Source organism: Lutra lutra, chromosome 1 (genome assembly GCF_902655055.1).
Source record: "Lutra lutra chromosome 1, mLutLut1.2, whole genome shotgun sequence".
NCBI classification, from domain to species: domain Eukaryota; kingdom Metazoa; phylum Chordata; class Mammalia; order Carnivora; family Mustelidae; genus Lutra; species Lutra lutra.
In genome coordinates this window covers 5611414-5637708 of record NC_062278.1, presented here as the reverse complement: position 1 = coordinate 5637708, position 26295 = coordinate 5611414, and the positions used below count along the sequence as shown (strand labels likewise).

The 26295-nt window shown below is 43.2% G+C and overlaps 1 protein-coding gene across 2 annotated transcripts in view; it reads left to right on the top strand.

Annotated features, from left to right (window-relative positions):
- The window catches only part of IGSF5 (immunoglobulin superfamily member 5), a 45513-nt gene that overhangs the window by 11546 nt on the left and 7672 nt on the right, over positions 1 to 26295 (top strand). Inside the window, exons 4-8 of one of the 2 annotated variants that reach the window (XM_047719808.1) lie at positions 3266 to 3565; positions 13387 to 13530; positions 16332 to 16356; positions 19797 to 19897; positions 21166 to 21239. In XM_047719808.1, the coding sequence (XP_047575764.1) occupies positions 3266 to 3565; positions 13387 to 13530; positions 16332 to 16356; positions 19797 to 19897; positions 21166 to 21239 (644 nt within the window). The remainder of the gene's footprint in view (positions 1 to 3265; positions 3566 to 13386; positions 13531 to 16331; positions 16357 to 19796; positions 19898 to 21165; positions 21240 to 26295) is intronic. The other variant, XM_047719810.1, reaches the window with a different exon arrangement.

The window sequence follows — 26295 nt, the reverse complement described above, 5'->3', positions numbered from 1 at the left end:
CATGAGTAGGTTCATGTAAAGCCTTTAAAATAGCTCCTGGGTTCTAGCAGTCTCCATATAGCTAACTGCTATTACTTATTGCCTACCCAATAAGAGCACGCCCTTGTGTGAGGCATCTGAAAGGGGCCTCAGAGATGAGTAGGATAAGGCAGAGTCCTGAATTTAAGGACCTTACATGAAGAGTAGATAAAGCAAATGCATGAATAACATTGGTGCATTGGAGAGACTGGCAAGGACCCTGAGTGGGAGACAAGCTTAGGTTTCAATTGGGAAGGGGGAAGAGAGAATAAGCCCAAGATTTCATGGATGACTCCATAGTGAGGTGCCTTTTTGTGCTTGGGGGTCTGAGGATGATAGGTAAAATGGAAAAGTGAGAGAGGAGGAGAGCAGCCCTGGATCAAGGAAGCAGGGTCAAAGGCATGACTTCTTGATATGCTTATAGCCTATCAAATTCATCAATCCATGTGGTTCTAAGGCAGCTTTCTCAAAGCCATGCATCTATAAAGTTGTCTGAATATACCCAAACAAGCATTTTTATTTGTTGGTAATTACTGTAGCTTTTGGCTTTAATACAGATGGAAGAACAAGCTTCTATGGAGATTAAATTCTTTCCCGAGGTCATGCAGAAGAAACCTTACAGCAGGGACCAAACATGGTTGCATTACGCAGGTTGCAGTGTCCGGAATGGCACTTTGTTCCTAGAGGAACAAAATGTTCTCCACGCAGCAGGATCTCTTTCAAGGGAAAAGAATCTTCCAAAAAAGAGGAGGCATCCATTTTATTTTTAAAATGAATTATCCAAAGATTTATTTTTTCCTCCTCGTGTATCAGCAATAAAAATAAAGACAGCTTACATAACTCCATGTTGAGTCATCCAAAATCTATGTGAATGTTCTAGTCATCACCTTTCTATAAAGTGTTTGTCGTGCTGCTTGATAAGTTCTGTGAAAGCCCATGGGAAAAGTTGAGTCACAAATATATATAGAAAAAGGAAATGCTTCAGACTGTTTCACTCGTCCAGTCTATCAACCATGCACCAAATTCTAGTCCTCTTGTATTTTTTTGTTTTTGTTTTTTAAAATTTTATATATTTATTTGACACACAGAGAAACAGTGAGAGAGGGAAGCAGGTGGAGTGGGAGAGGGAGAAGCAGACTTCCTGCTAAGCAGGGACCCCGATGTGGGGCTTGATCCCAGGACCCTGGGATTATGAACCAAGCAGAAGGCAGATGTCCAGCGACCGAGCCACCCAAGCTCCCCAGATCTCTTGTGTTTTGAGGGCCACTAGACTTCAGTTCAAGATCATTCGTTATTAATTGAGGCAATACCATTCCTTCCGGTTTCTGTCATCTTAAACCTGTCCATCACATGAAACAATGAATGGAGGAAAAGGAATAAGGACAAAATCCAGTTTGAAGGACAGATCTATTCCCTCTCATTGTTGCATTTGTGGTAATCCTCGCATTAGCAAAGGTGCTCTACTTATTCCAAGAGACTACTGAGGAAAGTCATAATTGGAAATGTAACGTCTCAGAGTAAGAAGAGCTTTCAGAGCTGACCCAGTTCCATGTAGTTGGGGAACCCTTGGGCATCCCCTAGACCCTTTCAGGGTCTGTGAGGTCACGACTGCCCCAAAATAATACTAAGATGTGAGTTGCCTTTCCTGCTGTCATTGTACTAGTGCACAGGGAGGCTCTCACTGTACATTGGGAAGGTCTGCATAACTCTGTGGACCCTCATTTCCTAAATTATCAAGGGATAATGATACAAAGGAATGTGAAAGTGAAAGATCAATTGAAGTGCCAGATAGAACAGTGGATTTTAACTTAAAAGGAAATGAAAATTCCTTTATACAGGTTCAGTTTCCACAGTGTGACTAACCTGTAAGAAACCACTACTTGTGAAGTTTTGGTACAGTATCAAAGACTATCCTTGATTATCTGAAAAGCCTTCTCACTGTTCCACCTATATATCCATGGGGGGTCAGATGTTTTTAATATATTTCAACTAAAGCAATATATTGTAAAAGATTGAATGCAGAAGCTGATATGAGAATCCAGCCAGAAATTAAAGAGATTTGCATAAATATAAAACAATGATTTTTCAAAATAATTTATTTTGGTTTAAAAATAGAGGTATAGTTTCATAAATATATGTGGGTTATCATTGTTATTATAAAATAAATATTTAAAAATTTCAATTTCAAGTATGGTAAATATTGGTAGGAAGAATCCACATAAACAGTCTTTGGAGTCTTCATGATTTTTAAGGTTTTAAAAGATACTGAAACCTAAACATTGGAAAACCTCTGATTTAATCAAATTATTTCACTTGTCTAGTGAAAAATGGAGCCTGAAAATGTCAGTTGACTTGTTCCAGGTGATGGTGATCGTGTGGGATATCCAGGAATGAGAACAGAGTTTTGGATCCTCAGTCCAGTGTTCTTCCCGTTATATTATGCAACAGGGAGCTGTTTTAATTTGGATGTTCCAATATTTATGTGTTTCACTAAGGCTGTGTCTTTACCGGAGCCAATCCTCAGGTCACTTGGTTAATAGTAGCACACACAAGCACTACGTCCAGATGGCTTGCCTACAGTGTTCACACTGGCATGGGCAGGTGGGTCTTTAATAAAATCCTGAAAATACTTTATCAGAGTATTCTATTCTGATATGTAATTTAGGGGAACTGTTTTTGCAGTTAGATTTGATTTTGATTCAATTTGTAATTGGAAAAATACTTTAAGGAACTGTCATAAGAAGCTATGTTCAAAATGTGTGACCCAAAAAATAAATAAAATGAATATGACTGACCAAAGGCCAGGAGAGACTTGCTTTTCCATAAGGCTTTGAGATGTGATCTCCTTTCAATGGAAAAGAATGTAAAGGTTTTTCCCTTTTTGCTTTGGCTCCCAGGACAACTTGGCAACCCTACTTTGTTGTGGTTCTGTAGCCTCTTAGGGCAGGCACATTTGCCCTCTTTTCCATATAATTTATACTCCCCTGGATCCTGATTTTTATTTATTCATTTTCTCTGGAATTATTTGTTTTCTGATGAGCAACCTCACCTTCTTTCTTCATTGGTGGGTATCAATTATCAATAACACAGATAAAACCTGAGTTAAGTTTCTCGATACAGACACAGCCAGTTTGGACTTGGGAAGATAACGCCAGTGATATGTGATTTGAAGGAAAAATTAAAGAAAACTTGGAACCAAGAGAGTCATGGTCACTCCTTCAGAACATTTCTCTTTTTTTTCCTCTAGTTATGGGGGAGTTGCTCATTCCCGGAGGCAACCTTATAGTCACTGAGGATAAACCCTGTAATGTGACTTGTCATGCATTGGGCTGGATCCCTCTCCCGGATATTTCCTGGGAGATCGGCGTTCCGGTGAGCCACTCAAGCTATTACTCTGGTCTGGAGCCCAACGACCTCCAAAGTGCAGTGAACGTCCTGACTCTCACGCCACAGGGCAACGGGACTCTGACATGCCTGGCTAACATGAAGGGCCTGAATGCCTACAAGTCTGTAACTGTGAATCTTACTGTGGTTCAGCCTTCTTGGGGTAAGTGAAGACATTTTGCTTTATATAAAAAAAAATTATTGTTGCATGCTTATACTTTATATGTGGTGCTCTTAATCAACAATGCCTAGGACAACTGTAGAGTGACCTTGACTTTGGTAGGGATGGTAATGGAGACAATCAGCATCGGCTTCATAACCCTGTGATTCCACTTGCTTTTAAATTTCATCTTCGATGTGTCTTTCTTTTCTACTCACTATGAAAACCATTAAGAACTTTGACAATTATTTATCACAAAACAGTATCAGTTCAGTGATAAATACTTGAAGTCAGTGTTTCTCTGTAGCTTTTAACCATTGTTTCAGTTTAATCTCATTCCCTGGGCCAGTATGAGACAAGTTCTTCTAATATTTGAGGGGGGTGTACAGTTGCTCTTGGATTCCTTCCAATCTTAGTAGATTATGGTTTCACTTTTTTTAAACTGGCAAATCCACAGTGTATTTGAAAGTACCAAGTCTTATACTTCTTAAAACCCAACAAAGTGACATAAATGAGATGAAATCAGAGAGGTAGACAAACCATAAGAGACTCTCAACTATGGTAAACAAACTGAGGGTTGCTGGAGAGGAGCTGGGTGGGGGGATGTGGTAACTGAGTGATGGGTATTAAGGAGGGCACTTCATGTGATGAGCACTGGGTGTTGTATGCAACTGATGGATCACTAGACTCTACCTCTGAAACTAACAATACACTGTATGTTAATTGATTTTAAATAAAAAGAATTTAAAGTTTAGATCTCCAAGAGAACCCACTGTAGGGTCCTCAGCATACCAAAACCTTTAATTACACAGCCTAAAGGGCTGCAGAGACTGCTTGAGCTTGGGGTCAGACCAGGCTAATGAGAAAACATGGGACCCAGAGCTGGAGATTTACTTGAAGTCTTCATTTTGCAAGAGGTTAGAAAGGGAGGCCCAGAGATGTGCTGTGCTCTATTCCAGGTCATGCATTGGGTTGGGGTGGAACAGGGGCCAGAAGCCAGGAAAGGGTTCCCTCTTGGTGCAAAGATTTTCCCACTACAAAAGCAACTTTATTCAAAGTTCAAAACAAAGCTACAGCCAGAGAAAGACTGATAATGGAGAAGAAGAAGAAGAGGAGGAGGAGGAGGAGGAGGAGGAAGAAGTAGGAGGAGGAGGAGGAATAAATAGGAGGAGGAGGAGGAAGAGGAAGAAGAAGGAGGAAGAGGAGGAGGCGAAGGAGGAGGAGGAGAAGAAGAAGAAGGAGAACTAGAAGAGGAAAGGGAGGGGGAAGGAGGGGGGAAGGAGGTGAGGAAGAGGGGGATGAGGAAGAAGAAGATGAAACAGTGCTTCACAGCATTTGCCAAGTAAAGGCTCTGTTTTAAGTGTTTCTCTGATGTTAACAAAATTAACTGCACAACAGGACTATGAGTGGATCCTCATCTAGCTAGATATTTGAATCAAGGTGTTGGTAGGGTTGGTTCTTTCAGAAGACTATAAGGGAACGATCTCTAGTCCTCTTTCTTAGCTTCTGGTATTTTCTGGCAGTCTTTGGTGTTTCTTGGCTTCTAGAAGCATCAGCCTAACCTCTGTTTTCATTTTCATACGGTTTTCTCTGTGTGCTTCTCTGTGTCCAAATTTCTCTCTCTCTCTCTCTCTTTTTTTTTTTTTTTTAAATAAGGACTCTAGTCATATTGGATTAGAGGACCCATCCCATCCAGTATAAACTGATCTTAGTTAAATTATGTCTGCAATACTCTATTTCCAAGTAAGGTCACATTCTGGGAGCACTGGGGGTTAGTACTTAAACATATGAATTTTAGGGAGACACAAGTCAACCCATGATAATGTCTCCATGAACCTCTAAAAAGCCATTCAGAGTCTACCCTGTGGTCAGTACCAGGGATTCTGTGCTTTGCACTGCAGGGATTGATCCTCAGTGCAGTGAGCACAAGCTTGCTCCCCTGTTGTTAGGACTTTGCCTCCTGTCTCTGACTCAGATGCTCCCAGAGACCAGGCAGTCAACAGAAATGAAAGCATGAATGAATACATGTGTTAGGTAGAAGACAGAGTGCAGGGGCCCATTGGGAAACAGCCATCAAGCTCCATCCACACGGAGCAGCCATACCAGAACCAGCTTGTTGTTGCTAACAGGAAGAGGGATCCAGGACTGCCAGATCTTTGACATGGATCTGGTGAACATCAATGCTTTTGAGGCTAAAGCATGCAGAAATCTGTGTTTCTTTTAAGTCAAGATCAACTTATTTTAGCATATTTAAAAATGTTTTTAAAAGATTTTATTTGAGAAAGAGAGAGAGAACACAAGCAGGGGGACGGCCATGGGAAGAGGGAGAAGCAGACTCCCCACTGAGCAGCAAGCTCAAAGCAGGGCTCAATTCCAGGACCTGGAGATCATGTCCTGAGCTGAAGGCAGATGCTTAACTGACTGAGCCACCCAGGTGCCCCTCCAGTTTATTATTTTTAACAACAATATAAAAAACATTTAGCAAAATTGCAAGACTAGTACAATGAATACCCATGTACCTTGACCTAGATACAACTAATGTTAATATTCGTCATGTTTGCCTTTCTCTCAGCTTTTTTTATTCTGAACCATTTCAGAGTTTATGACAGTTTACCCCTAAATACCTCAGCATGTATATCATAAGATCAAAGGCATTCTATTTAACCACACCCAGTGTAGTTGACAATCAGGAAATGTGACATTGATACAAGACTGTTATATAATACACAGTCCCTATTAAAGTGTCATTAAGTATCCTTTACAGCAATTTTCTTCTCTAAAACAATGTCCAGTCAAGGACCATGCATTGCCCTTGGCTGTCAGGTGTGTAGTCTCTTCCCTTTACTCTTGAATGCTTCCCTTACCTTTTCTGTCTTTCCTGACATAAACATTTTTGAAGGGTCCAGGCCATTTTTGCAAGACGCCCTTCAATTCAGATTTGTCTGAGGTTTTCCAACATAATTTATTTGAGGGTAAATTTATTTGAGGGTAAATATTCTAGGCAAGTCATGGGTAATGTTACGTGGGCTCATGATGCCGATTTTCTCTATCATTGGTAATAAGTTTGATCATTTGGTTAATGATTTCTCCATTGTAAAGGTCTTTTTCTCCATTATAATTAATATGTATACATTGAATACTGTATGAGTAGTTTATTTCATAGCAGTCTTTCCCCTAATAGTTTTTGCATTCATCAATAAGTCATTGTCTGAATCTGTTGTTTCTATGGTGATTGTGAAAGAAGGATTTTCTGGCTCCATCATATTTTCATATTTGTTGGTTGGTAGTCTTCTGTAAGAAGAAACTTCTCTCACATTTCCTTTTTCTTTTTATTCAATACACTATGAACTCCTCCTGTCATTATTCATTTTGATGCTCAGAGTGCTCCAGATTTGGCTAGCGGGAATCCCTTCCAGCTGGCTCTGGTGTCCTTTTGACCTGGCCCTATTAGTTTTCAAGCACTTGGCCCAATATGATGTTATGAACTCCCTTTGCATTTTCCCTGTTCTATCCCGGAATCAGCCATGTCTCCAAGGAGCCAATCCAGCTGGCTTTGAAGCTATTAAATCATGTTAAAGTATGGTCCAAGCTTTGAAAGGAAAGATTAAAAAAAAAGTTCCATTAGCACCAAATGGAATGAAATCGATGGTTTAAACCACATATCTTAACAAGGTAACAGTGCAACAAAGAGGTCTGTTCTGATTGATGATGTCCTGTAGAGATGGATTTTAGAGATTCACTTGCCTGCAAAGTTCTTCTTTTGTAGGGAAGGGCAAGGGGCACTTAATTTCTCCTGATCAGGTTTCATTCAGCGGAGTGCTTCCTTGGTCGGCTAGGACTAGGGAAGTTAGCAGCCTTAATTATGGCAGCTGGAGTCTCCACAGCCTCAAAGGGAAGCTCATTGGGTGCCTTGCAATGAATCTTACTTTATTGGACCCATTTGGAAAAGGGTAATTTGTTTCTAAATTATTCATCAAGATCCAGAGCAGCTGCTGGCTGGCTGCGTGTTGTGTATTTTATGCAAGTTGTAGTAGCTGAAGACCTCATTACAGCCCCGGCTGCTCGTGTCTGGGAGTCTTCCAGGAGCACAGCTGGGAGTGCAGAGAGCCCAGAACGAGGCCGCCTGTGCTGTGCAGGCTTCTCCAGGAATCGATAAGCATCCATCTTGCCACCCATCTCCTCCTGAAAGTGCAAAGAGTCTGTGTCCGTTGTGTTCATTTCTGGAACAGTCCCCGTGAGTCGTTGCAGGGAGGACAATAGCAGTTTAGGAAGGCTAATTAGTCCAAGCCAAACAATCATTGATTCTTGAAAGAAAAGCATACTGCAAAGGGTACTGCTAATGTTTTTGAAAAGACCGATTTTCTTGATTCCAGAAGCAACACAGACTTCAAGCACTGCAGACACAGGTACCAGTGAAAGGTGGGACCCCCTCCCCTGCCCCATTGGGACGAGCACTGTCTACTCTCGGTGCTCCCAGCTGCCTTGTTTTGTTTTCTCGCTCGGGTGTACAGGCTGTAAATCGTTAGAGCAAAAGAACATTCTGGGGACGGGGAAGCACCTGGTAGAGCACAGCGATTCCTGGTTATAACCTTAGTTTTGTGAAGAGTGGCAATTTTGAGGGCAGACCAAGTGGAGGCACCACAGTCCTGGGTCTGGCTGTGAGACTCTGGGCAAGTTGCTGACTTCCGTGGCTCAGTTTCCTTGCTTGTAAAATGAGAGGGAGAAGAATAGGGCAGAAGCTCTCTCTTCTGGCTGCCCGTTAGTCTCCAGGACCTTCAGCACACAGGATGGGGCTCAGGCTCCTCCCTGGAGGTTCCGACTGAATTGGTTTGTGTGCAGCCTGGAAATTGACTTTTTTTTTTTCCTCTAAAGATTTTATCTACTTGACAGAGAGAGATCACAAGTAGCCAGAGAGGCAAGCAGAGAGAGAGAGAGAGAGAAAGAGAGAGAGAGGAGGAAGCAGGCTCCTTGTCTAGCAGAGAGCCCAATGCGGGACTCGATCCCAGGACCCTGAGACCATGACCTGAGCCGGAGGCAGAGGCCTAACCCACTGAGCCACCCAGGCAGCCCTGGAAATTGACATTTTTAAGAAAACTCCCTGATCACTGGGCAGTCAGGCCTGAGGGCTGCAGAGCAGGGAGATCCTGAAGAAGGCCTTGCCTCCTGACCCAGCCTCCTGACCCAGCCTCATCAGGTGCTACTTGCCTCACAGGCTTGGACACCAGACAGCCTGGGCTCTGATCCCAGCTCACCTACTTACTTGCTTTGGGACTTTGGGCAAGTTACTTAACCTCTCTGTGCCTCAGTTTTCTCATCTGTAAAGCTGAGATAATAATAATAATAATATCTACGTTACGGGCTTGTTGTTGGTGTGAGAAGTAAGCGGTTAACATGTATGAGGCACTCAGGACAGTCCCTGCCACAGAGCCCACAGGGCAGGTGAGGGGATGGCTGCTGTCCCTTGTTTCACTGATTCAGAGACCTCCTGTGTCCCCCCACAGTGAGCACAGGAGCATACTTTGCACACGCTGCTGGTGACATTTTCTACTGATCCAGTTGGTTTCGAGAAATTCCGTGTGGCCTTTTTTTTTTTTTTTAAAGATTTTATTTATTTATTTGACAGAGAGAGATCACAAGTAGGCAGAGAGGCAGGCAGATAGAGAAGGAAGCAGGCTCCCCGCTGAGCAGAGAGCCCGATGTGGGGCTCGATCCCAGGACTCTGGGATCATGACCTGAGCCGAAGGCAGAGGCTTTAACCCACTGAGTCACCCAGGCACCCCTCCATGTGGCCTTTTAAAACTCTGAGCATTTCTATGAGAGCGTCTGGGAAGTACTTCTTCCTTTTCTGCACAGATGGATAAAGGGCAGTCCTGATGCTAAGATAAAAGTTGCACAGCAAATTCAGTCATGTGGTCCTGACGTGCACAGATGTGTAAGGGAACACAGGGAGGAAGGCAAGTGGTGTTGAATGTGGAGGTCATCTTCCTTGGTCGTTAGGTGCACATGCACATCCTTTCCAACAACTCAAGCATTTGCCTTGAGCCATTATGTTTCCACCCTTCTCTAGCACACAAGTCAGGGACCAGTGCCCACACAGACTCCCCATTTCCCATAAGACCTGGGCTGTATCTTTCCAGAAGATATTCCAAGTTGGACACACAAAATGAGTAGAAAGACAAGAGTCACAACCCCGGGTTTTTTCCTTCTTCTGAGTGCCCTTGTCCAGTTTACTGAGCCTCTTTGTCCCAAGAATCTTATCCATACAGTAAAGGGGTTGGATTGCACACAAGGTCATTCCAAGATTCCGTGCTTTCTGTCCACTGCCCTGCTTTTTATCAATATATGATCATCATTTATTTTTCTTTCAATGCACTGTAAATGTACTCATTTAAAAATTAGCATCATGCTGAATCGTCTACAATATATATGCATGCGTATATTCATGTATATATCATATATGATAAATTAAAAATTATTATTAAAATAAGGAAGGTTCTTCTGTGCAGTCTGGTTCCAAATTGCACCTCCTCATGGCTCATATGCCATGCTTCTTTGGGAGAGCTCCACTGGAGTAGAGAGAGAATGTAAGTCTTCTCTTGGTATGAAACTCTGGGGGAGATTTGATTCTCAGTGTACTGTGGTCACAGCATATTGGAAGCAAAAGAAAGAGCCATGTGGCTTCTGAGATAAACTGCTGTTTTGGTGAGAGTTTGGGCTTTTAGAAGAGAGCAGGCATCACTTTGCTAAACTTGGTAATTAAATTAAGAGACAAGAGAGTTATGAGGTCACAATATCACCTGCTGTCTTCCTTGGTTTGATTACCAAATCCAGTGAGATGACCCTTCCCTCTCTTTAAACAACTCCTCCCTGATAATAAGCAGCCGTTTCTGTGCTAGATCAGAGGAAAGGTTGTCACGTCAAGACTTGATTGACAGAAGCTTGGCACACTGAACGTTTTCTCCAGTAAGGGAGGAAAATGCCCCTATAGGGAATGTTTCAGTAAGTCAACAATGTGTGTTGACTTTTTCCAGTAGGAATTTCAATCCCATTTCTGGAATCTTGAGTCAGACCTTAATGCTTAACACCAGCTATCTCCCTTATTATGAAGTGTTCTAGTATTTGCAAACTTCAGCTTGTAACAAGTTCATCAGACTGATTTAGGATGATGTCAGCCATCTTGAATGTGTGTGTCATACCCTGCAGTGTTCTCAGCACTTGCACACACAGCCTGAGTCTCTGAACAGCCTGGGTGGGTGGGGGCAGGAATTGTTGTGGATGAGTGAGCCAGTGGCCAGAGGGAGCACAGAAACTGTGGCCATGAAATTTCCCTGGATCCACTGAGCCCAAAGCTCTTTGTCAGTCACAAAGCTTCTGTGCGGTGATCTGAGTTTTAACTCCAGATTGTGATTATCATAAACGTGGTTTTGGACTTAATTTTTCTTTCTTTTTTTTTTTTTATCACATTCACAAGAGGGAGATTATGGGAACATCCTGTAATGTGGCAGTTTGCTTGGGAAGCATTTCCATTTCGGGCATTCTCAGTGTGTGAGTCCACCAAACACATACATTCCAGACCCCCTGACTTGGCACCATAGCGGGCAGCCTCTGAATCTGCTTGTGTAGCAACCATTCCTGGTGATGCCTGGGAATTTTGCTCTCAGTGTAGCAAGTAGATAACTTGTATTACTCTCTGTGAGTGAAGAGGCTGGCTTGTTTGGAAGCTCCAGTTGTGGGGCGCCTGGATGGTTCCATTTGTTAAGTGTCTGACTCTTGATTTTGGCTCAGGTCATGATCTCAGGGTTGTGAGATAAGGCCCTGCATTGGACTCCGAGCTCAGTGCAGAGTGTTGCCTGTCCGTCTCCCTCTGATCCTTCTCCGGCTCTTTCTCTCTCTCTCTCAAATAAATAGATAAAAATAAAATCTTAAAGCTCGAGTTCTGGGGCTGAGGAGGGGTGATATGGGAAGGGCAGAATATTGTCCCCAGCACCTCCACCTTTCCTGGGGAACTATTTTCAATCTTTATCTGTCCCAACTCATCTCCAAAAAATGGTGGGTGATGTGGAGACCCATCCTCCCCTCCCCACATTCATCCAATGTGCCCAATATGTGTCAGGTGCTTGGGATATAAGGAAAATAAGACAGTCCTTGACTTTGAGGGGACTAACTTTCATTTAGAGAATAGCAGATGTGTAAGGAGAGCTGGAAGTGATAGCAAGTAATTTCACAAACATTTAAGGTAAAGATCAATAGGAGATTTTTTTTAAAAAAGGAAATTAAACAAAAAACTATCACAGGTCATGCAGAGGAGCTTTGCACCAAGAGCAGAAGATGCGTATATTTTTATATTATGTAATTCTTCAAAGCACAGAGTTCTCTGAGTTTTAGCACTTGCTTGGAGATTAGTCCTTGTGTTACTTTGTAGTGGAATCCTTACTTGTCCATGAGTCACAATCCAGCTGGTTGATGGTCACAGAAACCAGGGCATTCGTGATCATGTCTAACCATTACCACAAGGTACTCTGAGCTTTTCACTTTGACACAGGATTAGCAAATTATGATTTCAAGGTCAATTTTCATGGAAAACTAAGGGAGAACACCCAAAATGGGTTTCCCCTATAACCGCTAGTTCCATCGAGCTGGAAAGGCTGTTGATTTACAGACTGTATCTTCCTTCACAAGAAGTCTGTGGTTTCAGTATTTCCTGATGATTTGCATTTAATAAATAGCATTCATCCACAGTGAGAGTGCAACCAAGCACTCAGCTGAGTGACAGACTTTACTGAGTAGCACTTCACATTTGAACAGATCGACTTAGATGCGACTTGACCACAGCGTGTTTCAGGAGGGGAAACACAATGCTGGATAGGACCTCCTTGCAGTTCTCACAACCCGGTGTTGGGCAGTGCTGTCCAGCGGGACTTTCTGTGATGAGAGCAATGCTCTATACCTGTTGGAATCGGGCACTTGAAATGTGACGAGTGCGACTGAGGAGTTGAGTATTTAATTGCTTATCATTTTGATTCATTTAATTCGAATTTAGATAACTGCATGAAGCATGCTGGACAGCTCTGGCTAAGACAGGACTGCCCTACTCAAAATGGCTTTCTCTTCTCCCTTCCCTCCTGCCCCGTTCCCTGTCACTCCCTGCTGGCAGCTGCCTGTCCATTCTTTCCCCAACTCCATCACTACTGCACACAGCAAGAGGGCAAAGCGGACTTTAAAGAAGGTGGCTCCTGCAGAGCCATGGGAAACAGCAATCAGCTGATGAGAGAAGCGTTCTGTATGTGGGGTCTAGGTGGGCTGGGGCTGAAAGGCTTGTAGGATACTCCTTTAGATGTGACACCTCTACAGCTTGTCCTCATTTCTTTTGGACTCTGGATCCCTGAAGGGTGGGGACACGGAAGGGAGAACCAAACACCAGTCTTGCAGTCTTCGTCCAGCAGTAGCTGCTCAGTAAGGATTCCATGGCTAAATAAAGGATACTGGAGTGTGGTAATTTCTGCTTCAACCTGGGAGCTGTCTCCCCTTGCCATCTACCCTCCCTGAAGGACTGATAGAGGCACTAACCAACGGATACTGGGACTGTGGTGCTCAGCGGTATTTATTGGCAGCACTAAGTATGTAATGGAAGATCCTGCAGAGAACTGAGTATCTGAGCACGCTCAAGGGAAGTTGGCCTATGACACCCACCTGTAGTGGGCCACATAGTTATATTATTGGAAAACAAAATCTGACTTACAGAGTAGCAGAATGAGTGGTTACGTACTCTAGACAGTGGCGAGCACCAGTAAATTAATTTTTTTTCTCTCCTTTCAACCTTATAGGCAGCATTGATAAAGCAGGGACACCCTTGCCTACCTGGGCCATAGCTCTGCTTGCAGTATCCCTGTCATTGCTTTTCATCCTGATAATTGTTCTGATTATAATATTCTGCTGTTGCTGTGTCTCCTCAAGACAAGAGAAAAAAGGTAATTTTTTTTGTTCATACAAATTTGTGTGTATTTTTCAACTTTTGGTACAAGCACTTGAAATCCATCAGCTCCTCAGCAATTTCATAAGATGCATTGACCTTGAGAGCGTCCTTCACTTGGAAGTGGACATTTGAGCCTCAGAGAATGAAAGAACTTCCTGAAAAGGGTTACATTCCTTTGGGGCCTGGTGTAACCCCTCCGGGGAAGACCTAGGTCTTCACACTTTCGGGAAGGTGAAGAGACAGCACCTTTCTGAGCAAAGACACCGACTACTTGAATTTTGTGCTTATTTTCGAGGATGTAAGGGCATTATAATCTGCCATTCAGGTGCTATGCTTTTTTCCCTATCTGAGCACATTAAAAGATTATTTGCTATTTTGTGTAATTCCAAATTGCCTTTTGTAGGCAAATGTTGTAGTGGTAGGAAGAAAAAGAAGGTCTTCTTTTAAAATAATACAGATAAAATTAATAAAGGTAATTATGCATCTCTTCTGAATGAGGTCTTTTGGGGTACTCAAAAGCAGTGACCTTGTTTGGGGGTCAGGCTTGAATTCGAGGTTGGGGTGGGCTTGTCGTAGAATTCAGCTGTCTGTGACTCCAGAAACCACAGGATCTTTTTATGTGGATGTCTTAGGACTTTCCAAATGCTGAATGTATGTCCAGCCGTACCTTTCTTTGTCTCTTAAAAGCTTACCTATATGCCTATTTGAATATTTTCTACAGTTAAGGTATTTTTCTTAAAATCAGACTTCTGATATGAGACTATGTGTCAGTTCAATTGCATTTAAAATTTTATTAATGCTAATTGCCATTCGATGAGCACTTTTTGTGGCTGTCAGTCACCGTGTTAATTACCTTACATGGAATGCCTCTGTTACTGAGATATTCTGTGTAAAGTGCATAGTTACACTGTATCTAGGTTAATTGTCTAGCCCGAACCCATGCGTGGATTTGGTTTGGGATTGGGAATTAATTCTGTCATACGACTTCATTCCCTAGGAAACAGAACATGAAAAGTAGTAAGCCTCTGTTGGCCCAGATTTGATGGAATTTGCTTTTACCTGGGAGTTACCCTATACACCACAGATGGATTACTCAAATAAAATACACTGGATTTTAAGTGAAAACTATGGATAACTTAAATTTTAATTGGGAAGTGACTAGGATTGTTCCGCGCCTTCATAGTATTATTTTCAACATCAGCTGCTGTGGTGTTGAGGACTTTCTGGTTGTTTGGACTTCTGCTTCTCTTCAGCTGTTTTTTGTCTGTTCCACAACAGCCTCATAAGACGGTTGTGAGGGTTGGTAGCCCACATTAAGATGTGCACCAGGGTGACTCTGATTCTTAGCATCCTCATTTACAAGCTGGGAATAAGTACCATCCTATAGACTGGTTGTGAGGGTAAAATAAAATGGTATATGAAACTGTTTGTACCCCAGATTTTATCCTTTATTTAACATTGAGATGAAAAGCTCATATAAGAGTGAGCTGTTTTTATTGCCCTTGTTCATAACAAGTCTAGGTAAGGGCTATGGACAGTGCCTAAGGCAGCCTACTTACAAAGTCCACTGCATTGGGTAGAATTCACAGTGGACACTACACTTCCCCTTGACATAAATGTAAAGGATCAGGGAGGTCTGGATTTCCCCATAATTATCTCTATGCTTGAAAACAACAAGCATCAGTTTTCTTCAGAAGTATTTTCTGGCACATTGCTTTGCCAGTGCCTGGGAATTCTCAGTGCTCTGGCTGGTTAACTGGGGACTGGCTGAGGAGGGGTAAGGACCCCACTCAGTGTGGTCTGAAGGCCTTGGGATTGCTTCTGCTATTAGAGCAGAGAAACCGAGAGCCATCTCCTGGAGTGCGTTCCTTATGGGAATGTTAGTGACATTTCAGACTGTCATTCTCTTTCATTTCAAATAAGATTGCTTCTTAGGTCCATTTTGGGGTGTTAATTGGCAAATGTTATTTCAACTGGAAGTAAGTGAGAACATACCTAAAAATGAGGAAAATGAATTCTTTTTTAGATTTCAGTAAATCTTGATGAATAGAAGGTCTAGACAGGAAAGCAGAGTTGCAAAGAACATTGGCTTTTGAGACAGATGATTGGGGACTGGTGTGTGGTTATCTTACTCCCTATTTCCAGGTTTTATGTTCCTCCAGTCCAAGAATCCATTGATTAAAAACATTAGTAATTTAATGACAGCTTCTAGGGGTCGATGCAACTCTGTGCATTAATACCATTACTACATACTGATTGAAAATGTATCTTAGAATTAAGGAAGTATGGTGCTTATACAATGTAATTCCTTATTTGTTATAGTATGGTAATAAAATATAATAGTGTCTAGTTTGTTAAAAATATGACCTTGCTAACACCTACCTCTTGTGTTGTAAAGATAAAAATGAAATAATCTCTTTCAGAGTGCTGGCACACAGTGAGTACTGAACGAATGGCAGTAGGTACTGGGAATGCAGAATGCCTCTTCCTAGTGAATGGAGTCCTTGTATCTCCCTAAACAACTCAATATTCATTAAGTACTTATTAGGTACCCACTATACTTCAGGTGCAGTAGTTATGATGTGATAGTTAATAGTGAATTCTATTTTCCTTATGTTTGAAAGTCATTTGGTAATTTGGCATTGGGGAATTTACTTTTATTTACTCTAATGGGTCACAAATTTACTCTAATGGGTCACAAATACTCAGCAATGTATTTAAAGTCAGGGAGTTATTTTCAGAATAGCTATCCTGATTTTGCTAATGTGACTTCTGTCCCCCTCCCCTTTTTTGCAGAGTCTAGTTATCAAAGTGAAATAAGGTAAGTTTGAAATCACATCAATTTTCTGAAAATGAAAACGAACAACTGAAAAATAACCAAACAACACCAACCCTACTAACACTAACATATACAACTGTGGGATTTCAGGATTATGTTACTCAAAATTAAATACCAAAAATGGACAATTCTGAAAAACATGTATGCCAAACACAAACTCATACGGCAAAATTAACTGTAGAATAAAATAAGGGATGGGGCTACTGCCTACATCTGACTTGCTCTAGCTCACTTAGGAAAACAGAGATTTTCTGCTTGGTGTCTGACATTTGCAACTCTTTCCACAAGAGGACTCTATGCACCGAGACTGTTGTCCCTCCTGTTCTGAGTCAACGCAGGGGACTTGAGGACCATTTCAAGGGTAAAGAACAAGGCAGAGGCCTTGCTGGAATTTCTGGGACCGTGGAGAGCAGTAAGACCAGCTGGATGTCTTCAGGTGCATGAAACTGAACAGGCAGACAAATTAGGTCACGTTCGCTGCTTGTGCAACTAATGTGGGAGGGGACAGAAAAACCCCTGGTATTCCCATGGCCATCCTGAAATGGCTGCCAGTACTTTTAAGGACGCTGTGTCAAGGACCTACAATAATACAATAACGAGTTTAAATGTCTCAATATTTACACAAGTATAAACGCAGTAAGGGGAGGGATTTTTAGACAGAGCTCATTTTGCTGGGGGTGTTATAATAAAACCATGGCTAATTTTCAGTATTTTATTAGATACTTTTAGTTTTTGAAATGCTGAGATTTTAAAACACCTTTTGGTTATCCATGGTGAACGAAGATGTGTATAGTCATTGTGTAACAGACACTAGCCATACTCCCTTTGACCCCAGTCGCTTACTGGTGATGATGTAGTGCTGGGAAAGCTGGCTGGGGTCTCTCTCAGGACGCTACAAAGCAGCAGTCTGAAACCACCTCCTCTGGGGCTTGACTTGGGGCAAGAGGAGAGGACAGAAAATGGACTCCAGTAATTATTCAGCATTTCTCCTGATGGCTGTCTCCAGCAGAGTGGCAGCCTGGATTCTTCCTTTCACCATTATTGACTTTGTAGTATTTTTTATCTCTATTTTTTATCTCTATTCTCTGGGATCTTAGATGATTTCAAGACATAGAACAGTGGCCAACAGCTATTTGGGGTCACGGATAAGAGGATAAGAAGAATAATGACAACAGCAGCAATAATATGACAGTGGGGATGACAATCTCTAGTATATGCTGAGTGCTGAACGTATGTTAGGTCCAGGGAGGAAAGACAGGGCGACTCACTGGGACCCCCATGTCCCACCTGGCTTCCCTGCACTGTGCAAACTCCAGCTGCTCCCAGGCTCCTTCTGCAGTAAAATAATGCACACATTCCTTCCTATAGAACCAATGCATGTTTATTATAGAAAAAATTAAAAATTTACTTTTAGGAAGTGATTTTGAGGGGCCCTGGGGGTACAGTCAGTTGAGCATCCGACTCTTGATTTCTGCTGGGTCGTGATCTGAGGGACGTGAGACTGAGCCCTCCATGGCGCTCCGTGCCCAACGCGGAGTCTGTTTGAGACCTTCTCTCCCTCTCCCTCTGCAACTCCCCCCATAAAATAAATGAGTAAATCTTTAAAAATATAGAACTGATTTTGAAGTCACCCCTAATTCTACGGTTCGGAAGCAGGTATTGTTAAATAAGTATGTGCCTGCTCTCACACACATGTGCTCACATAGGTACACGCACATATGCGTTTTGTGAAATTTGGATCAGCATAAATCTAATTTCCTAACTTGCTTGTCTTACTTGGCACTATTCTGAAGATTATTTCTGTTAATAAATTTCTGTAATAAATCATTTCTGTTAATAAATGGTAAAAATAAATTTCTGCTTAATAAAAATATCTTACTGAAATATGAGTTCAGGGATACAAATTGTAGGTGTGTATAGCTTGATTACTTTTCACAAAGCATATGGGCCTTGAGTGGGGACATGCAGAACTAGAGTACCCCCAACACTCCAAACTCCCCATGCCCCTCAAATCACCGTCTGACCCTTCCTCAAAGAAGTCATGTCTTTTTTTTTTTTTTTTTTTAAGAGAGGGAGAGTGAGAGAGAGGGGGCCAAGGAGGGACAAAGAGAACCTTAAGCAGACTCCACACCCAGTGCAGAGCCCAACACTGGGCTGGATCTCACAACCCTGATTCCAAATCAAGAGTCAGACATCCAGGCATCCCAAAGGTTATGTCTTCTGACCTTTATGCCCACATCCCCTGAGATTAGGTTCATATGAACTTTATGTAAATGGAATCATATTGTGTATACTCATTCATTTTGGTTTTCTTAAGCATCACACTGTGAGATTGGTCCATATTGTTCAGTGAAGAGGTAGATGGTTTACTATTATATAATAGCAGACTGTGGGTATATATGCAATTTATTTTTCCTTTATGCGGGCATTTGGATAGTTTTTGGAGTTATTATGAATTCTGTGGCACTAAACAGTTATGGATCTTTGGTGACTCGCTCATTAGTACTCCTTTCTGTGTTGTACCCAGGTGGGTGCAGGTGTACCAGTGAGAGCTGAGTAGGTGGAATCAATACCCCACAGTTTTCTAAAGTGGGTGTGCCAGTGTATACTTTCACCACAGTGCGTGAGAGCTCTCATCTGTAATAAATTTTACAGGTGGCATGGAGTTTCATTTTAGAGATGTATTGTCATTTATTTCACTAGTCCTCTATGGTGGGGCACCTGTGTCATTTGCAGTTTTTGCTATTACAATAGCTCATGAATGAATATTCTTTCATACCTGGTTATTTCCCAAGAAGTCCTCAGTGGTCAAGCATGAATATCTTTAACTCTTTGGATTTCCACTGCCAAGTTTTCTTCCCCTGGGAAGTTGCCCCAATTTTTACTTTATTTCAGAGATTGGCATATGTTCTCTATTAAGGGCCAGATTGTAAATATTTTGCTTTTGCAGGCCACATGCTCTCTATCACAGTTACTCAGTTTTGGTGTGGTACCATGCAGACAGCCATAAATAATATGGAAGCAGACAGGTGTGGCTGTGTTCCAGTGAAACTTTACTTACAGGAGGAGGTGGGTTGGCCCTATGGGTCGCAGTTTGCCATCCCTGCTTAATTTGGTCACTGGCTTCTGGGGGTTGGTTGTGGATGGGGGAGTGGAGTCCATGGGCGTATTTCTGTCCACCTCAATGGGAGTATGAGCAGGCAGACCACCTACACAGTCGTGCTGGTGCCTATGAGTTTCCATCCCGATGCTGTGGTTTAACATGCAAGAGTGCTCTGGGTGGACCAGAGTGAACCCAACATCCATGGCTGGTTAACATTTGGTTTTTTAAAAATAAGTAATAGATTAAGTAAAATTAATTAATTAAATTAAAATTTAATTAAAATAAAATTAAGTAATAAAATAAAATGATCTAATTCCAGAAAATCCACAAGTGTGAAGACAAAGAAAGAAAGTTTGGAGACAAATGTAAAAAGTGGGAGTGAAAACAATGCCTACAGCCCAGATGAGCCCAGGATGGCAAGTGAGTGGGTGGGTGGGGCTGTCAGAAGACCTGAAGGGGAGTGTGGGGGAGGGGCTTGCTGACCCTGACCAGGCGCCAGCTGCACAAGGCAGGGGACTCAGCCCTTGCTGGTCATTATTTTTTGAGTAATTTTCAGAAGAAGGAGAAATTTCAGGGCTGGAAGTATTCTAGAATATAGAAATATTCTATAAAAAGTAAAAATCTACCTATTTCTCCAAAGTTTAAAAATAGAGTGGGATGAAAATTTAAGGGCTTTAAAATAAATTTTCTGTTTTTTTTTAAATGCTTTCTCTTTCATTAAAGCTTTCTAGCTTTAGAAAAGTGTTTGAGGAGGGATTTTAATATATTGAGGGTCTCTTTCCCAAAATGTCAGATAAAACCGAAACTCAGCGAGAAATCTGTTCCTACTGAGCTTTGGACTGTGTGCAATGTTGAAGAACAAAACCCAATTTCGAAAAGTCTTTGTAGCACCGGAATGTCTTTCCTTTGGAGAACAGAGTCCTCGAAGAGACATCTCGGAAGGCTTGGCCACTGGGAGGCAGCAGGGATCTGGTTTGATCTGAGATCCTCCTGGAAGGTAGATGAGAGAGGGGACGAGTGTGAATGGTTCAGAGAGGGAGACCCTAACAAGCTGCCTGGCAGAACAAATTCCTTGGAGAGATGTTTCATTAATCAGTTCTTGCTGAGAGCCCCTCCACCCCTCCTGCAAATTGTTTTCACTAAGACTGGGGCCGCCCTCCCAGCCCCTTTCCCCCCTTCACCATGACGGCCTCCCACGTCCATTCCAAATGGCTCACTTCAGATTCTTAAAAAGTCCACGAAGCATGACTGTGTTCTTTCATATTCTGATCACAGCTTACAAAATTTCCTTGGGGCGAATATTTATTTATTAGTGTTTTGAGCAATTAATCAAGTAGTTTGGCCAAAATCTAGGCCCAAACCAAACCTCTCTGTATTTTTGTCCTCTGGTGTCGTGTGTTTATTTTCCTTGGTCAGCATTAAAGCCACAGATTCACCTTGTCTCTGGATGAGACTGAGTCAAGGAAGGACTGGATTGTGAGTTTTCCATGTTTTTATTTCATTAGAAGAATAAGATTTGAAAGTATATAGCCTCAAGGAAACTCTAAAAACAAGTCTGTTTATGGTTAAGGATTGCTTTACGCTTGGGTTACTGTATAAAAGCAAACGTGTTTCCTTGTAAATCAGAATTGCTGGACTATTATTTGGGTTTTGTTACTTATCACTCTAAAATCACTCTTCCATTGCAGAACTTGCTTCTCTTACTCGAGAGTCCTCTGAATCCAGTGTTTGGGAACAACAAGGAAATAGACAACCTTATCAGGTGACTCAGATCATTTTCCCCATTTTGAGATTTTTTTTTTTTTTTTTTGCCATTTAAAAACAGTTGCCTGGTGGTAGGTGATTATAAAATGGTGCTTGTTTTATGTGCATGATGGAGGAACTTGGCCTGTGCTCACTGGTTAACCCATCAGCATGGAGGACGTACATATCTCTTGCACAAAAATGTAGGTGGGGGCTTGTAGACCTTGGGGTATCTCTTACATGCCCACCTAGAGATGCTGAGCGGGCGGTTAGATGTACAGGTCTGGAGCTCCAGGGGAGGAATGCTAGTTGTAGATACTGTTGGTTGTTAGACGAACTCTGAGGGGCCCCTTCTTTCCAAAGAACATGAAGAACACAGTCACCCAGGAACTGCGAGGACGTTATTTTTCTGACATGGAGTCAGTGTTGGTTGCCACAGATGAGTGAACTGGAGTGCATACACAGAAAATACGATTCTTCGTATCCACAGTCATATTAGGCAAAATATGCATTTTCTGACCTGCACAAAGTCACCTTCAAATGAGAAGCACTTTGATGTGACTCTGCAACGCTGCCCCTCATAGGCATGGGTATTCTCCTCTTTAGCTTTTAGAAAAGGCAGATTTGCAGATTGGGCTCCCGAAGCAAGTGAGTTCCCGAGGTCTTGGCTGTGTTCTGCCTACAAATCGCCATCGGTCTGAAGTGCTGCTGCTGGGAGTGCCTTCTCAGACCCATCATTCTCTCTTGGGCTAGATATTGACTTGGATTTCTGGGCCACTCCAGGCTGTAATACTCCTCCCTGCAGTTGGGAGTCAGCTTATCTTATCCATATATCTTGCCAGTGACATGTGCCTTCTAGGCCTTTGTGGGGGCGGGGGTGAGCTTTGATTGATGCTCAGCTGTGTATTGGGAGGACCTAAGTGATGTCATTACTGGAAAACCAGTGGTAGCCAGATGGGAAGACATATGAGGATCTATGGCACCAAAGAACATTGGCCCAAGTGACAGATTGCTGGGGACAAGTTCAGGCTATGTCCTTAGGCTGGTGTCAGGAAAATGGAGAGGAAAATTCCCTCACATTAAGGCTGTTGTCTTTGACACATATGTCTTCTTCTTTTTTTTTGTAAACATATAATGCATTATTTGCCCCAGGAGTACAGATCTGTGAATCATTGGGCTTACGCATTTCACAGCACTCACCATAGCAGGCACATATGTCTTCTGATGCATCAGTCTGGCCCTGGGAGGGAAGGCTATAGAGATGCAACCGATTCTCTTCCGAGGTGCCATCTCTTGAGTAAGGAACGGCTGGCCAAAGGGAGTTATCACTAGGCTGTGAAGGATATTTCCTGTCAAACCTCTACAACTGGACCTGAGTGGGAGCTGTGGCTGATGGAAGGGTTTTCTTCACCTAGTACCAAGCATGGTCACCCAGGAACACATTTCCTCCAGCCTTTATTTCTGTGGCTTTTCTATGGTTACCTTTTACGGTCATGTGTGTTTCCACCAGAGAAGCTGATGTACTTATTTCTGGGGTTGGGGACATGGGGTAAGCAGTGAGGGAGTCAGAAAGGTCATGTCAGATGATCTCCCCCTGAAGTAGAAATGAGGACAAAGGGGGGACTCCAGATGCTTTTGGATATAGGAATGGAGAATGACATTTTGGAGCTTGGAGTAGATACTTCTTAGGCTTGAAGTGTTTTGAAAATATGCATTGAGAGAAACTTAAGTTTCTGCTACTTAAACATGTAATCAGCTAAATAATCTATCGGTGGAAAAAGAATAGTGGCCCAGAGTTGCTGGGCTCTGGGGAATGGTCATGCACACCTGTGTATCTTGAAGAGTCTGTCAGGCTTCTAGGGAAGGGTGTATCTTGGCCCAGAGTATCAGGGTCCTTAAGATACCAACAGAAGACAAAGAAGATGAGCTGTTTTTGCCTGGGCTAAAGCCCGGTGGGGGCTGCTTAAATAGCTGCGTTCTTCTGCATAGAGTTGGGGCACTTCAGTGCAAGGACAGTTTTGAAGAGGCCCCTCTCTGATTGTGCCTCTCAGGGACGGGCCTAGGCCCTGTCTGTAGGTTGTCCATTTGGAGAACGTAAACCCGAGATGTGGGCTATGCTTTTTGTGAGCACATACGGAAGGGATGGAGCAAGACGGATGGTGGAGGAAGTGGCTGGGCTTTGGAGCTCGTGGCCCAGAGAAGACATAGTCCTGCATGTGGGCAGCTGGCCACTTGAGAGCTGCCAAGTGGCCAAACCACCCCCTACTGAAGAGGTCAAGGTGAGCTGTGGCACCCTGGGTCCAGGCCTGTCGCCGTGCCTGGTCCAGGCTGCCATGCTGTCTCTGTGCAGGTGGAAGACATCCTTCCTCAGAATGTTTTCTTTTCTCTTAGCCTTTCTCCATTCTGTAGGGAGTCTTGACCCCTAATGGACCAGGACAGGCAGCTGAGAGCTTATTAGAGTTCCTTCATCTGTTTTTCATCTCAGCCTCTTCCTCTTGGGCCTCAGTGTGCCTCCAGCCTGTGACAGAGCTGCCAGGGCTGCTGCGGGGTCCTTCCATGCACATGGGCTCCAGTGGAACTCCTGCCCAAGAAGCTGGCTTGCGCGAGTTTGGGACTGTTGACCCAGACTACACAATTGTGCAGAGTATCTGCACTAGCCTCGGGTCCTGCAAAGCCTGTAGCTCCAGCTGAGAGATTTCCAGCTGGCAGGCAGCCTGCAGCCAAATCTCTTCCAGCCCCAGCACCTCGGAGCTGGTGGAGGCAGATGCACGTCCGATCTGTGGAGGCGAGTTGCGTACATCAACGACCAAGGCTCCCGTTTTGTATTAATAGGTCTCACAGTGGGGCAATCTTGGCTTTGCCAACAGCACAGCCACTGTTGAGTCTGTGCTCCCGTTCTCTCTTCATGCTGGCTTTCTCATCTGCTCAACCTGCTGGTCTTATTTTCGCTCAGCACTTTCAGATCTTAACTAACGGGTGGCCATGGACCACATGCGGTCTAGTGCAGCATTCCCGGGTGTTCATTAAAAAGTTGTTTGTTAAAGTGGAGAATGTCCTCAGTGCCTAGACTTCTGCTGTCACAGGCCAGGTGATACAAGGCATGTTCCTGCAGTAGACACAGTTTCCTAGCAGAGAATCACAATCTAGTCATGACAAGCAGTATTATTAGACTGATATAGATGAATACGCTACATAAAAATGCTGTGTTTTGGGGGGAGGAGTCAAGATGGCGGAGAAGTAGCAGGCTGAGACTACTTCGGGTAGCGGGAGATCAGCTAAATACCTTATCTAAAGATTGCAAACACCTACAAATCCAACGGGAGATTGAAGAGAAGAAGAACAGCAATTACAAAAACAGAAAATCAACCACTTTCTGCAAGGTAGGACTGGCGGAAAAGTGAATCCAAAGCGACGGGAAGATAGACCGCGGGGGGAGGGGCCGGCTCCCGGCGAGCGGCGGAGCAACGGAGCAAAATCAGGACTTTTAAAAGTCTGTTCCGCTGAGGGACATCGCTCCAGAGGCTTAACTGGGGTGAAGCCCAGGCGGGGTCAGCGCGGCCTCAGGTCCCGCAGGGTCGCAGAAGGATCGGGGGTGTCTGAGTGTCGCAGAGCTTACCGGTATTAGAACGGGGAAGCCGGCTACAGAGACAGAGCCGAGGAGTGACTCTCAGCTCGGGGTTGCCTTGAACCGGTCGCAGGCTCGGTCAGCTCGGAGCGCGGCCAGAGGCCAGGGTGGCGGGAGTCATTGGGCGCTGTTCTCTGAGGGCGCACTGAGGAGTGGGGCCCCGGGCTCTTGGCTTCTCCGGGCCGGAGACCTGGAGGCCGCCATCTTCATTCCCGCCCTCCGGACTCTATGGAAAGCGCTCAGGGAACAAAAGCTCCCGAAAGCAAACCCAGCAAACCCGAGCGGATGACTCAGCGCGGCCCCGGGTAAGGGCGGTGCAACTCCGCCTGGGGCAAAGATGCGTGAGAATCACTACAACAGGCCCCTCCCCCAGAAGATCTACGGGAAACCCAGCCAGGACCAAGTTCACCTACCAAGGAGAACGGCGGAATTCCAGAGGAGAAGAAAGCAAAGCACGGAACTCATGGCTTTCTCCCCATGATTTTTTAGCCTTGCAGTTAATTTAATTTTTTTTCTCTTTTTCAATTTTTTTTCTTTTTCTCTTCTTCTGCTAAATTTTTTTAACTTTTACCGTTTTCTTTTTTTAACGTTTTTTAAATAGTTTATCTAATATATATATGTTTTTTCCTCTTTTTATATTTTTTCTTTATCGGCTTTCTTTTTTTTAATAGTTTCTTTTTTTTTTTCTTTTTTTTTTCTTTCTTTCTGAACCCCTTTTTATCCCCTTTCTCCCCCCTCACGATTTGGGATCTCTTCTGATTTGGTTAAGCATATTTTCCTGGGGTTGTTGCCACCCTTTTAGTATTTTACTTGCTCCTTCATAAACTCTTATCTGGACAAAATGACAAGGCGGAAAAATTCACAACAAAAAAAAGAACAAGAGGCAGTACCAAAGGCTAGGGACCTAATCAATACAGACATTGGTAATATGTCAGATATAGAGTTCAGAATGACGATTCTCAAGGTTCTAGCCGGGCTTGAACAAGGCATGGAAGATATTAAAGCAACCCTCTCAGGAGATATAAAAGCCCTTTCTGGAGAAATAAAAGAACTAAAATCTAACCAAGTTGAAATCAAAATAGCTATTAATGAGGTGCAATCAAAAATGGAGGCTCTCACTGCTAGGATAAATGAGGCAGAAGAAAGAATTAGCGATATAGAAGACCAAATGACAGAGAATAAAGAAGCTGAGCAAAAGAGGGACAAACAGCTACTGGACCACGAGGGGAGAATTCGAGAGATAAGTGACAACCATAAGACGAAACAACATTAGAATAATTGGGATTCCAGAAGAAGAGGAAACAGAGAGGGGAGCAGAAGGTATATTGGAGAGAATTATTGGAGAGAATTTCCCCAATATGGCAAAGGGAACAAGCATCAAAATTCAGGAGGTTCAGAGAACCCCCCTCAAAATCAATAAGAATAGGTCCACACCCCGTCACCTAATAGT